Here is a 15584-nt window from a genome sequence, read left to right on the forward strand (position 1 = left end):
TTTTCATACCCTAACAGGTCACATATATATGTGAAAAACAAAAGGCAAAGAGTCAGGTTCTTTCTTATGGTTCTGTGCCCTCCCACTCTTAAATACCTCATTGGTCACATATCCCTTGAATCTATTTCAGTCTGCAAAAATACACCTACAAGTATGAAAGCTCTATTTTATTACATGTAAACTCTTCAAATACAAAGACTTAATACAGGTTTTCATAGCATCAGCAATAAAATTACAATTGTAATTGTAATATTAAGTTTTTAAACATGAACATTCACCTTAATTTTCAATTTTAATTGCATTTTGTTACCAGAAAAGTAAAGCAAAAGGTACCAACATAATTTTGAAATTCTGCCTCAAAAACTTACCTTTAAAAATATATATATCTGTGTCATCTTCTCACATAAAATTTTAAACAGTATCAGCTCAAACTATACATACACAGACACACAGTGACTTTTCTATATACAAATCTGTTGTATCTTATGCAAGGTAAGTTTAATATTTGAAACAATAATAAAAAATAAAACTAAGCACTTTCAAAAGAATTTGTAAAAATTAACAAAATATCCAGTTTTATTTAGCTTTCAGCTCAATCGTCTTAGAAATTAAGCAAAATTTTACACAGATTGAACATTTTTCTCCTTTCCCAGATGAAAAAGTTTGTATTGCTTGGTCCAGTCAATTATGTTGGGCTTGAACATACCAAAGCAACTGCACTGAAAAAAGTCTGCAAGATTCTGGAAGCATCCAAGACTGAAAAAAAGTGAAAAATATGCATTAATAAACCTAAAAAAAGAAGACTGCAATAATGAAAAATACCACTTCACCATGAGACAGTACTTAAGACAACCTGTCAAGGGAGACAGCTCAGAGAGAAGAAACAGAAGAGCTCTCAGCTGAGCATTACTCCTTTGCTGAACTTTTACAACATGTTTTACATTAACAAATGAGAGGAAATTAAGTTGAACTCAAATATTTAAAAGCTAGTAAGATCCCATCTGTTAGAAACCCTGAGGAAACAGGGATACCCTGGTACCAATTTCTCTATTAATAGACTTAAATACTGCAAGAGAAGGCAGAAAGGGGCCAGTTCATACCTCAGTTCTCTTTCTGATCCTACACAACAGACACAGAGACTGATGAACAAATTAAAGGACAGCACTCCCTCACACCCAGAACAATGTTTTTGCATTTATGAAGCAGTGAAGCAAATCAGTACTGAAGAGGTAATGCTTATAACACTCTATTCATTAATACCCACTTGTATGGAGTCCTCCTGAGTGAAACAGGATGCTTAGAGGATTTTCTCTGTACCAGGAGATTCATTCTTTCATGTGAGGTCAATCCCAGGAATGCAATCTGATTGGAAGGAAAATGTAAGTAATAGTTACAACATGAGCATCACAAATTAAAATTCTGGTGAGACCAAAAGATACTAATGAGAAAGGAGCAGTGGGGAAGAGTCTGGACATAGCTAACAGATAAGTAACCACTGCTATAACTGATGACTGAAAAGTATGTTTCTAAATGTCACTTGGGCTAAAACAGAACCTGGCAAGCTCTAACACCAGCTTCCAGAGAAGGCAAGCTTAATTGGGATGTCTGTGAGGACTGTACTTCCACAGGTGTCTGCAGAAGTTTAAGATGTATCACAGTTAAGCACCAACCTCCTCAGATTTTTGTCTACATTCTACCACACAAATGGTAGAAAAAGATCCCCTTGATCCACAGTGACACTAAATGCCATAAAGCAGTATATTTTCACATCACTGTGTATGAAACACAGTAATGAAACTGTAAATATCCTCCCTTTTTCCAGCATGATATCCCATTGTCTTGGATACTGCAAAAATCTAGCAGTACACATCTAAAATTGTGGAGCTTTTTGTTTTGTTTTGTTTTTTTTACTAAACAAGACGTAAAACAAGTCCTTAGCTCACTGTGCTTAACACGTATTTCAAAAATACCTCATTCCTGATAGCTGCTAAACAAGCTGTTTCACTGATGTTTTAAGACAGCTCTTCTCAGGTTTGTTTGCATAGCCAAGCTTTTCTCCAAGAAAAACATAAACAAGAAATTTGACAATTTTATCTCAACAAGATAAAATCCAGGTCATGCGTTTTTACAGTAACAGTGGGATTTAATACAGTCTAATGACACATGGCTGAGCTCTGCCACAGAATTTTCCATTCAGGAATAAATGTGTTACTGAACTTTTGTGCAGTTTTGTGGGCATTAACACCAGTTCTATTAGCTAAACAAATTTCTTGTCTTTAAATACAACTTTTTTTGATGGGTAGTAAACCCAGAACTCAGTTACAGGAATGATTTGCAGACCATCATTCTACTTCCAACACAAAATGCTGAGTGCCCAAGAACCCGGGAAACTTCAAGGTCTGCCCTGAGATTTAAGAGTAGCACCTTGCTGTGACAGTAATCAAGGAGAGCAGGCACGGAGTTTTTATGGGAGTAAATCATCAAGGGAAAAGATTTAATGTGACAAGAAGTATAAACTGAAGAAAAATATTACCTGATAAAGCTGAACAGTGAGCCACCCAGAGGCCCATAGGGTGTGCAAACAGGCTACTGAGGAGATGTAGGAAACCCAGGGAGAGCAGGACACGGTTTGGGTGAAGTACGTCCACAATCCATCTTGATGGAAACTTGCTGCACAGTGGTTGGACCAATCTGACAAGACACACAATCAGTTAATTGTGCTTTTAAGCACTTAGTAGCTGAGGAAAGATAATTTGCATGAAATGAGTATTACATAGCAACATGCTCTAGAAATACCACATTTCATCTACCCCGTTGCCACCTAAAAGCACCCACACAGATGCATAACTGCTTGCTATTCTGGCTGCATAATCTTTAGACTCTCTGTTCACGATCCACAGAAAAACATCCTTGTTTTTAAAGGTTGGTGCTATGGCAATTCATCCTCAGCAACTAAATTATAAGGGCTTTCCTCTCCTTTCCAATAAATGTATAAATGTTTCAAAGTAACAGTTCAGATTTATTAATGAGATATTATTTTTCTCTTCAGAATTAAGCCACTTCAAAACCAACAAGAAATATTTGCGTTTAGTATAGATATTTCCAGATTTTAAAAAAACAAAAAACCAAACAATCAAGCTTTTGCAATAATGTATTTACAAACTTATTTTCTGTTACAGCAAAGGGCATTCAGACTAGAACCTGTTACCTGACCTTCCTCCACATGGGTTCCTACTTCCTCCCTAACAAAAATGCTTCTTGCTATTTCATTTTCCAATGGATATCCCACTACAAGAGCATCTTTGTTCTTGCTCAACACAAACTGAATCAGGTATTTGACCAAAGACTCAGACAGGATGCATTTTCACTTAAACTACACAGTAACATCACTGCTGAAATGAGGTATCACTTGTGCAGGTTACACTTGCTGGAAAAGAAATGCTGAAAAATAAAGACCACACAGAGACAGATTTGAAAGCTAAATAAAACTAAATTCAGGGATACATACACTGAAGAGTTCCATAAAGCAGCCAGACACCAGTCATCGTCAGGAAAAACAGGAACAACAGGTAGTAATAATGATTCCCAATGCCTGAAATTGAGGAAAAAAAGGAAAGGAAAAAAGGAAAAAAAATTAAAGTTGGACATTTTAAAAATCAGCAGTAAGTACACTTCCACTGAAGTTAGCAGGAATAAAAAGAGAATCAAATTCATTTCTTATTTTAACCTCTGCCATCCACAAGGGAGCTTGGCAACTTTCTCCTGTAAGCCACCCCAATTTATATAATAGAATTAGTTCTGATAAAGTCAACCAGGATTTGTCTCTCCTTCAGAGCATGCCTTCAGGTATTTTAGTCTGATGTGAACTAATTAGGCAACTACAACTCCCTCCCATGCACAATAAAATTGTTTCATATGACTGAGAAGTCCAAGCTATTCAATTTGTCTGACCTTGTGTGTTTCAGAAGTGAAAACATACACATAAAAAAACCCCAGACCTCTGTCAGAAAAACTATTACATGAAGATTATATTTTTAATTACAATCATATTGCTCAAAGCTTTGAGACATCGCATCAGAAGGATGTCTCAGCACCTTGTAAATAGCAAACATTGTAAAAATAGCATTTAACACTAGGAAAAAAGCTATTGGCAAAAAAGAGTGAAAAATATATTGTGACAAATGTGAGGCTGTCGCCTTCCTATCTTGAATAATGAGCCAGAAAGGAGGAGAGAGGGTAAGAGGGAAGAACACAAGATGGAAACACCCTGCAGGGTAATCTCAGGGGTACAGATGCTCCACTCAGAACTGTCCCCAATAGTGACAAGAGGCAATGGAAGTTCAGGAGGACACACAAGTGCAGCCATTTCCTCCAGTTCGTTGTCCTCATTAATAGATACTGCATCAAAATGTCAGACTGTGCACACTTGTCTGGTTGTTTTAGTATCTACTCCTGGACACACTGTCCAAAAAAGTTTGGCTAATCGCTTTATGAACCTGCTGATATTGCCTGGGTCTGCAAACACTTTCAGCAGCAAGCTCCAAAATTTCACTGCCTGCCACGTGGAGACATTTCTTCCTTTACCAATTTTAAATCCCAAGTTCTACTATGACACGCTTACCTAATAATCCTGCATTCACTTTAGCCACCAACTTAATAACTTTTTTCTTTCCTTTTTAGAAGTCTCAATCATATCCCCCATTCCTTCTCTCTCTAAAGAGTTACAGATTGTGTAAGTCTGTGTTCTTAGGGTAACCTCTCTAACAACCCCTGAATAATCTTATTTGTTTTCTCTCTTCCATCTAATTTCCCTCTGGCACCTATCAGAGCTCTTCAGTATCAAGGGATATTCTCATATCATGTGTGCTCTCTCTTTAAAGGGATAAACGTTATCTCTGCAACTTTTAAAATATGTGGTGTTTTCAAATTTGATAAAACACACATTCTCACCTATGCACTGTCCAGTCCACAGAGAATGTTGATCATATCTGGCTACACATGCTTGGCAAGCAAGGCAGTGCACAGATCTCAAAGGCTTTCTTACCTAAGTGAGGATGAAGGAAAAGAATACACTCATAGCAGAAGCATCTACTTTGTCAAAGTTTAAGGCATCATCTTACAGTTAGCACCACATTTTGCATAATCACTGTGTCATACACCTCACAACACAGAACACAGATGAGAACCATACACCTTAATTAAAAAACATATTTATTTTTAATTCATTAAATTATTTTTTTAAATTAAAACTAGAGTCCAAGGATCTCAAGGCATCTCTCATCACCATAAAAGAAAAGAAACAAAGAAATCTAAACAAACTACTTGTGTAACACTTTAATGACAGTGAGGAAAAAGTTTTTCATGGCAGTATTGAGTAAAAGGCAGGTTCACAAAGAAAATAAGCATAAAAGCCCCACTTACAAGACATGATGTGCAAAATGTTCTGAAGTCCAAGCAACCAGCTTCTGCAAGAGCTATAATGTTCTGAAAGACAAAGTATTTTGTGCTTGCATTTGGATCACATTTCCATAGGTGCTATGAAGATTTCTACATTAGGACTTTTGCAGTTTTTAAGTATTTTAAGTGCCAAGCATGAACAGGAGTAAGAACTTGCTATTTAAAGAGGTGCACAAGAAAAAACAAACCAGCAAAGACTAATGCAGCTTCGCCCACACAAGAGTACTCAGAAAAGTATCTGTGTTGCCAAAATTAATGCATTAATTAAATATTCCTTAAAATGAGATGGCACCTCTCATATAGTCAGCCAGACTTCAGGAAGATGAAGTCCGTTCCTTTACAAGGACACAACATTCATGAGTCCTGTGGTAACACGTTAAAACTGCAGTTTATTCTCCCTGGCAATCTGAAGAAATACAACCTCAATGAGAGCCATGAGGTCACCAACAAAATGTTTTCCTTAACCCATTGGTTGAGGAGACCAGAGACTAAATTCTCTACTGATTGTCTGCCCGTGATTTCTTTTGGCCATAAAACAGTTAGGAAATAGCACGTGAGTTGCATGATGCTCAAGCACAAAAATCAAACCATTATACACTTCCTCAAAGCACATGATAACATTTAAATAATTACTAGCATATGATATATAGGAAAGCACTGTGACTATTTCTTTCTAATCAGAGACAACTGAATCAGAAACCATCCAAAACTTCTATTTTCAAGTGAAGTTCTATGTGAATTCGCATCACAGATAACACCACAGGGTCTGTACAAGCTTTGGTCAAAGCTCACATTTCAATGAGAAGATAGAGGCAAGGAAATTATAGTAGGACAAGGAAGATAAGGAAACAAGCAGTAGGAGACATTCTCCAAGATCTGTTGTTAAACAACATTACTACTAACTCTTTAAAGAAGAGTATTTCCCTGTTTTACAGTTTAACAGAGCTGCACATGATGACGACAAAAAAATCAACCAGAACCATGTCAGCCCTTCAATTTGTTTGTACAAAATCACCTACCTCTTTTCTTTCTTCTTCTGAAGTCTTTATATATCCAGGATCAGTAGTCCAGGTTTTATAGAAATAATAGAGAAGACCCATCATGCTGATCATGACAGTGATTTTAAGAATTACATTAGTGGTATGTGATAATCAGGTTAAGGACTATATTCTTGTAACTCATAACACCGCTATTTGTCAAACAAGTAAAATATTCTAAAATTAGTTCATATTACTCTACAAGTAAGACACGAGAAGGAAAAAGATATTTTCACTTTTACAGTGGGATCCTCTCTGTCCTTCCAAGGCCATCTTATCAGAGAAATTGAATATTCTGTCCAATTTGAGTGCTGGAGAAGACTTTTACAACTGTATAAACCTGCATCATAATATGGCTCCATGTCATCCTCCTTAAAAGTCCTCTAGACTTCTGCCTTTGAATATGTCAGTCATCCTGAAACTATTTTTATCACAGAAAAAAACCCCAAGCACACACTGGTAAACACTTCTGAAGGTAATGGGACATTAGGAACACAGTTTTTACACCATGAACTAAAACCATCTGTGTACCAGATGAGTGGGGAAGAAAAACATGTCAGGATTAACTGTCTCTATGCAGCAACAGAGGAATGTGGAGTGGGAAAGTTTTATACCAACTAAATTAATGCATCAAACTTGAGAGCTCAGGCTGCTAAAGAACAGTCCCTGCTGCCACCAAGGAGCAGGCAGGGAGCTCAAGCCTGGATTGCATCTCCAGTGACCCTTCAGTCACTCCATGAACTTTAAGGTTTGTTTTAAAATCCAGGATGGTAACCTCGAAGTTGCTTTGTCTTAATAACTAACAATACTGCAAACAGTTCTAATTAAAATCAACACGATTATAAAATACTGGCACAAACACCAGCTGTGTTTGTTAAAATGCAGTTGCAGGGTGCAATTACAGAAGTCAAAATGATGGCATGTTTCTTGTGGATACTGCTGGTCTATTTGCACTGCTATTGGTTTTTTGGAGCTCAGGAAAATCCTTAATTAGAATTCAGTCCTTAATTAAATCCTCAATTTTCTTTCAGTCCACAGGAAGTTTGACAGACAAATACAGCTAACTAAAATCCTGAAAACTTTTAAAACACTCAGATCTGTGACCAGCTGCAGAAGTAAAACACATTAATGAGAAAAAGGGCTGGGCAGTGAAACGGAAACCTATTCCCTGGCCCATCTCACTAAGCTATGGTTAGGACTTCACAAATCTCACTATCTTCAGTGAAGTGTCTGACTCAAATCCCTACCAGTGTAATATTTTTTTCCCTTTTAACTTAGATGACACCAATAAAACAAACCTTAAAGCTTCATAACAATTGAATAACACCATTTCTATTTATACAAGCATATGTGTGAATCCCCAGCAAGAATATACTGAATCAGTTCACCAAAGTTAATCCTGATAATTCTACTAAGGACATCTTAATTGGGAACAGTAAAAGAGAAAATATCATTCAAAGGCTGAATTAAAAATTAATTAAAACTGCGTAGCAATACATTATAGCTGGTGTAGTACAGAATTAGATGCAGTTCTAAGTATCTTCCTAAAGGTTTTTTCACATAACTTTATCAATAAACAGATGCATACTGTGTAACAAAAGAGCAGGGCACTGGAAAGAGAGCACAAGCTACTAAAATATTTTTGTACTCATAGTGAGAAGCCTCTTCAAAGAAAGTAAGCATCATATAAAAATTAATCCACGGTATACTAAAGATTCAGTGTAACCTGTGAATAAAGACTGGAGACTGGACAGTCTTCTTTGCAGGAACACAAAGAAATTTCTTCTTTTTTAGGGAGGTGGTGGTAGAGGATGTTGTTTTTAAAGGCAAGAGCATGAATACCACTAATAGTCAAATGCTTATCATTTTAGAAAGAAGAGATGTTTTTAAAATTATTATTAAGATATATGTTACCCAGTTATACCACATACCAAAATACATCACTCTACAACAGTCTCAGTGGGGAAGATTAAAGAGTGACATGGAGATGCTAACAAAAACCATTAGTTTTATAACAAAGCTCTTCATTCTGGTATTCCAGTAACATATGAAATCGTTCAGGTTATAAAGAAGACAATAATCTATAGACAAAAGGTACAGGTTTTTAGTTTGTGTACATTTTGCCCCTTCCCAATGGGATTAAACCAATCTTACCAGACATTAACAGTCACATGGAATCATCTGGAACTGCTCATCACTGTTTGCATAAACAGGTTTAGATTTACAAGAAACTCCAAGGAGAGTTGCATTTCTTGATTATAAAGGATATCATGCAGGAACCAGAAAAACCAGGTCATGGACATCCAAAAAACTGAACTTAGCAGAAAAGCTGTGGGAAGATACCGTAGATTCTTGAGTCCCACCAGTTGCCTGAAAGAACATTACAAGAAAAAAATATTTTTCAAAATATATTTGAAATATAAATCCATAGAATATAAATCATCTGGTTTGTAACTGCAAAAACTTCATGCACATGGTTTATTTCAAGTCTCTCAAAGCAATCAAGAACTCAAAAGCATTCTTTATCCATACATATAAGGGATTAACAATGCAAAAATAAAACTGAAGAGTGGTCTGTTCCAGTTCCAGCACAAATGGGTGAAAAGTCCAATCTCTGTCTGTGCACAGATAGAACTGTCATATGAGTGACCATTGACTGTGGCAGGAAAAGTGAGAAACAGCTCAGGATAACACTGGGAGGTGTGGGGAGCAGAAGGAGAGGGGACAGCTCATTAAAACTCATTTAGTGACAGAATGTAGCAGGAAAATGTTACAATAAAGGACATTTCTGAGCAGATATCTCAATGTCTACCAGATGCAGACGGTCAGTTACGCTCTGACAGTAAAATTAGGTAACAAACTGGGTTGGGGTTTTTATTTTAAATCCTTCACTGAAGGATTAGAAATTATTAAGAATTCTAATATTCTAATTATTAGAAATTATTAATAATTATTAATAAGAAGAAATTATTATTGTGTACACTTAAATATATTCAATTTCCGTGGTAATTAATTCTAAAAAGTACACACCATGCAACCATTTCTTAGGAGAAAACTTTTATATTAAATGAAACTAAACTCTAAAAAGAATTACGCATCAGATACTTTTTAAAGTGTCTTTGACAAGTAAGTACATAGAGAGAAAAAGCTGCAAACCTCACAAACAGAGCCATCCCAAATAGCAGGCTGAGAAGCAAACCTCCTTTTAAAAGCCAAGAATCAGAACTTAAGTCCATGACATATCCAATGGCCCACATGAATGTCAAGGAAGATGTCAACATCAGGAAGAGCTGTTAAAATTATTCTTGTTAAAATACAACGAAGTACTCAAGAAGGTATTGCTTAAAAGTATTCATTTCATGTAGTAACAAATGCTGAAAGACTCAGGATAGGACAAGGTCACACATCAATACCTCAAAAGCATGGGTGAGGTATGATACAAAATTCCCCACCCAAACCACTCCTATGTGCTTTTAAAGAATTCTATTTTGTGCACCCAGTTTCACAAATTACTCTTGTTAGAGTTAATTTGCATGTCAATCAGGAAATTACCTCATATTTCTCTACTATTTTCAGTAACCTGTTATTTCTCCTGTTTCTCATTCTTTCTTCCTCTTGTATCATATAAACCATGAAGTGATTCTGACTTTGATAAGCAATGTCAAGCGGTGTCTCTCCCTTTAACAACAGAGAGGATTATTTATTTATTTATGTACTTAACCCATAAATATTTTCACTTTTAACAGAAGAAATGAATATAGTTAAAACAAGACTAACTGGGCATTTACTTCCCAGCCCCACCTACCTCCCACTAATTTTTAAGGCAAAGGTAAGCTAAATTCAGAGTGCTAACATGCTTAAATCAGAGGTTTGTAGTTTTGAAAACTGATATTTGTAAATAGATTGCATCTATTTACCTGTTGGAATGCCTCCAACAACGTATCTATACGGTCATGGGAATCTATACTTTCAACATTTATACTATCAATTTCTACAAATATTAAGTTGAAGCCTTTTGTATGTGATAACCTTCTGAATGTATAAACAGACGTTGCCAAACACCAGCTTTTACAGGAGGATATTCACTTAATTTGAAGTCTTTACGAGTCTGACTGGACACTAAGAAACGTATTTTTTAAAATCTGTCCAAGTCCTCATGACAACATTTTTAAGTAGAAAACAGCCAAATTAAGTAATGAAAAAGAAATTAAACAAGACCCCAAGAAAATGAAACAAAAAAGGGCAAGGGAGCAAATTCTGCAAAGAACACAATTACTGTTGAGTGAACACAAGGCTTGGCTGTTCAAAGGCTGAACAAAGGCTGCAAAGAACCTCTGCATTCATACTTTGAGCCACACCTCAAAAAAGGTGCTACTTCCTTTTGGGAAGGACTAAGAACACTTGCTGTTAGCCAAACCCTGCTGCATATTTAACATCCAACATGGAGAGGACTGAAATTTTGCATTACATTCATTTTACACATCTGTGCCACATGGGATGAAACATCACAAAGGAAATCGTACCTTGACATTTTTTATGTCCAGGCTGGCACCAGCTTCCAGCAACAGATCCACTGCACTAGTATTTCCTGAGGCTATTGCCCAATGCAGTGCAGTATTCTTTTGAACATTGTCTACAGCATTGAGAGAGGGGTTAAACTTTAAGAGAAATCTCATGGGTTCTGGTCTAGATGAAAATAAAGCATAAGAGTTAACAAACAGAAGATAATTTAGACTGGAAATGAAACTTTTGAATGCTTTATAAAACAACAGTTCTCATCTGTGAAACAGCATATATAATACCTTCTCAGAAACAGCTCATCAATGACAGATCCATGTTTACAATTCCAGACCTACCCTGGGAGTTTTTCTCCAGACTATGCTACCTTACTGTTTTAACAAATATGAGGTACACAACACAGATTGTATCTTCTACAACACCATGTGTAGCCTGTATCTCCCCATCTTATTTGTTCTAAATGCATTTCACTGCATCCACACCCATTTGTTTTCATTTTGCAGAAAACACAATAAGGCTGCATATGATTCAGCCACAAACCTAAACTTCTTCTAGAAATTCTTTTCACTGTCTTGGCTATATCCAATGAGCTATTCCCAACTCCTGATCTCTGAAACACCTCATATTTTAGTTGAAATGGAAGGGAAATGGAAGTTTAAAAAAAACAGTAAGGAAAAATACACCTCATAGCTTCTTGAGTACAGTACAATAGACTCTTCAGTTACTCTCTACTTACCCAATGGCTTTTTGTGCTGTTAACATTAAAGGTGTTTGTCCATTGAAGTCCGTTGTGTCTATATTCTAAGAATAAGAACAAGATAACAAGCAATTACCATTTATTACAGGAAACAGTGGATTTTGGGGCTATACAATTGCCTTAGCTTCACTAATGAAAAGTAAATGGACAGAAATTACACTGTATCAGCGAAGAAGCCAACACTCATTTAAAATTTTTTCCTCCTTCTACAAGTCTTGCATGTCATTCCTTTCAGAATATCCTGAGTTTCCATTTAAGGAAATTTTTAAGGGAGACACTCCTTAATCCTTAGCGGATATAAAAATATCCACTAAGGACATTTTTAAGTGAATCATGTCAACTGTATTTCTTGTCCTCTTTCCAAAGAAATACTATAAATAAGAAGGACCTTGTAAAGCAATGCTAACCGTGTTCCTTGTGTACATAGATGTACATAACAGATGTACAGAAAATACATAAAACAGCTTTATTAAAACAACAGAGGATTATGTATCCCAAGACAGTTAAATATCTAACCTGAATTTTCTTCCTCCCTCTTCTTACCTAACTTTCTTCCTCCTCCACAACTAAGGTTTCCTTGCTCCCTGCCTCCATCCATCATTACATTAGCAAAGATTTACTTAGAAGAATTATTCACTTGGATATTTTTAAAGATAGGTGGGCCAACAACTTTATTAAGCCTGTGATATACACCACTATATCTACATTCCAGAAGTCAGCTACCCTCCCTAAAGAGAACCTTATGAGAAAGAAAATAGACTTAGCAAACTTCTAAATCCTAATACTAGGCTGTTTTTCAGAATCAGTCTAGATCATATAAGAACTCTCCTGTCATTTTTATTAGCAAGTTGTTACACTTGCCATTAATTCTGCTCATTTCAGATATAAGCTAAGAGACATCAACTACCATGGATTCAACACAGAAGTTTCTAATGAAAATTCAGAGCCAGTCTGAGAATTTATTCTGCGGTCTTCAATTGATGGACAACTGCATAGATTATTAGTTACAAAACTGTAATCAGATCATAAATACTTCATGATGTCTATACATCATACACTGCTTTTCATTCCCAGGTTTAAAAGCCATTGGTCATTTCACAGCACCACAAGTCTGCACAGCCTCAACAACACTCCTAAACATGCTGAAATGTAGGTGAATCTAGATGTGGGAGATGACAGGAATAGGGAAGAGTATTTAAATATATATATATATACAAATATAAAAAATATCTAAGTTTGTCTGCACTTGTAGCACAGAAAAATAGGTGTAAAATCACTGCTTTTCATCTAGGAGAAAAACCCAGATAATTATGAAATGTCTCCTATACACAGGCAGCTACTCATAAGCAGAAAACAATATTTGAGGCATCAGCAACATACCTGGCCTTTTGCTATGAGGTAGGCTATGATGGGCATGTGTTGAAACAGCACTGCTAAATGAATGCTACTGAATCCTTCCCCATCAATAAGACTGGGATCCGCTCCACATTTCAACAATAACATGACCATGGGAAGGTGTCCTTGTCTACAACGATATATGAAATGAAACTATAGAAGTGATTTTTAAAATGGGTATTTTAATGAAAACATTGCCTTAAAACTTCTCACAGGCATCCCACAAAAGATTTCAGGCTCTCGTGGCTTTTTTCAGGAAATTATATTAAATACATACACACTAATAAATGAGCCTAGGGCAAAGCATTCATTTAAAATACAGTGGTTATTCTACAGTAAATTCTCTTGTGAGCAGTCACCCAAGCCTCTGACTCTGGCAAAAGACTGACAGTCCAGAGGAAAGCACTGATTTTCCAATCATCACTTGGAAATGATGGGAGACTTTGCAAGCAAATACGTTTTCCCAGAATAATTATTTCAGGTTATGTTTTCTCCAGACAAGCAGTGCTTTGTCCTCTGGATCTCAGAAAACGCTACCACAGCTGTAAATACTGACAGATGTGCAGTTAGTGATTGCCAGCAGCATTACCTGATGGCCCAGTGCAGGGGCGTAGAATTCAAATCTCCACCCAGCTGATCCACTATTGCACCTTTGGAAATGTAATATCTGTGTAATAACAACACAACGAGGTCAGGAAACAGACATAACAAAATAGCAAAAGATTATACTAAGAGTAAGATAGCTAAAGGAGTAAATGACTCATAATAATCAAAAACTCACTAGAGAAGCAAATGGACAAAAGTGGTTTAGCAGTAAATAATGCTGTTTGCCTCAAGAAAACGTTGAAGAAAAAATACAGTCATTATCAAGGTACTTCTAAAATCAGCTTTCACCTTTGTTACAGAAATAAACCCAGCAAAATCTAATGATTTAATGGACTACATGATTTCACACGTAAAGAAATGGGCTATCTTTACATTTCAGTGACATCTTCACAAAGGTAACTGGATTAAAATTTGAATTCTACGCTTTTCTTCTCAAGCAGTGCATTCCTTTGTTTTCAAGTACAAAAACAACAAAATTATTACAGGTAACAGTGGCAGAATACACACAGGGACTCCCAGCTTACTTAACCAGCTCCTGTCTGTTGTTTATTGCTGCCCAGTGAAGAAGAGTCACATTTTCTTTGTCTGGCTGTCGAACATCATATCCTGCTTCTACCAGCTCTTTGCATCGCTCTAGCATTCCATACCTTGAATGAGAAAAAAAAAATCGATTTACTTATCACTTTTTCAATATTCTCCAGTCTGGAGACAGTTGCATCCTAACAAAAAAATATATCTCAGTAAACATCACCCAGCAGCTTCTACTGCAGCAAATTCCTCATTGCATTCAATGGAAGCTTTGTAAAAAGAGTGGCGCTGTGCCTTGATGAGTGGAATCGTCTACTTAAACAAAGCTGCTTGAAATGCTTTTATTTTCAATAGCAGCTGTAAGCAATTTTCTTCCCTGCCTCTACAGGGACAAAATGAAACTGAAAATGTTTCCTTTATAGAAATATCCAGCCTGGCTCACATTCGAGGACGCTCCCATCTATTTCAACACCCTGCACACTCAGAACGTGTACTTACTGTGTAGCCTTGACGATATCACAGGTGCTGGGATCTTCAGCAGTGGGATATGGGCCTGGGAGACCTTGATCTCCATAGACACTGTGGCTGCTGTGCACATGAGGTCGGTGAGGCCCATGGCAATGGCTTTTACACTGGCGGTTAACAAAACAATTATTAACCATTGTTGTTTATCGGCTGCACACCACACACACCTCCCCCCTTACACTGTGGGCGTTAGGCTCTGTTAATACAAAGATGTCAATTCAAAGCACAAGTTAAAACCTCCCGGCAAGAGACCAATCATTTTATTTACGAGGACAGCAGGGATGTGGTCAAGGTGCATCAGAACAAACTAAAGAGGCGTTCAGCACCCTGCAGAGCTGGTTCCCGACACAGCAGCCTCACCCACAACAGCGCTGCCACCCCAGAAACCACAACCTCCGGCCTTGGGGAGGGTTTGGAACGCATTTGGCAGCCACAGCGCCACCCGTGCAGCCAGAAAGCCGACGCGAGGGAACAGACAAGGCACACGCAGGGCAGGACGCGGACGGCTCTTGCCCGGGAGCCCCCGGCAGCACCGCGGCCGCCCCGCCCCCGCCGCCTGCCAGGGGCCCCCGGCCGCGCTCCGCGCCCCCGGCCCGCTCCAGCCCCGGCACTGCCCGCGGGCTCCCCGCTCACCGCCGGGCCGCTGCCCGCCATCCCCGCGGGTCCGTAGCTTCCTGCTCCCGTTTCCTGGGCACGGCTGCGGGGCGGGGCCGGGCACGCACGGCCCGGGCGGGGCGGCACCGCGGGAGCCCCACCCAGGG

The 15584-nt window shown here is 37.7% G+C and overlaps 1 protein-coding gene across 1 annotated transcript; it reads right to left on the reverse strand.

Annotated features, from left to right (window-relative positions):
• Nucleotides 1-545: 545 nt before the first annotated feature.
• ZDHHC13 (zinc finger DHHC-type palmitoyltransferase 13) lies at nt 546-15483 on the reverse strand. Its single transcript, XM_062494370.1, has 17 exons — nt 15457-15483; nt 14797-14930; nt 14295-14417; nt 13754-13831; nt 13150-13294; nt 11749-11813; nt 11018-11180; nt 10047-10172; nt 9651-9784; nt 8764-8864; nt 6477-6601; nt 5422-5484; nt 4951-5044; nt 3509-3592; nt 2534-2691; nt 1265-1362; nt 546-756 (listed from the first exon to the last, which is right to left on the reverse strand). Exons 1-17 carry the CDS (start codon nt 15475-15477, stop codon nt 621-623), a joined length of 1848 nt encoding a protein of 615 aa, XP_062350354.1. The 5' UTR covers nt 15478-15483; the 3' UTR covers nt 546-620.
• Nucleotides 15484-15584: the final 101 nt, after the last annotated feature.

This window comes from Cinclus cinclus, chromosome 6 (genome assembly GCF_963662255.1).
Source record: "Cinclus cinclus chromosome 6, bCinCin1.1, whole genome shotgun sequence".
Classification (NCBI taxonomy): Eukaryota; Metazoa; Chordata; class Aves; order Passeriformes; family Cinclidae; genus Cinclus; species Cinclus cinclus.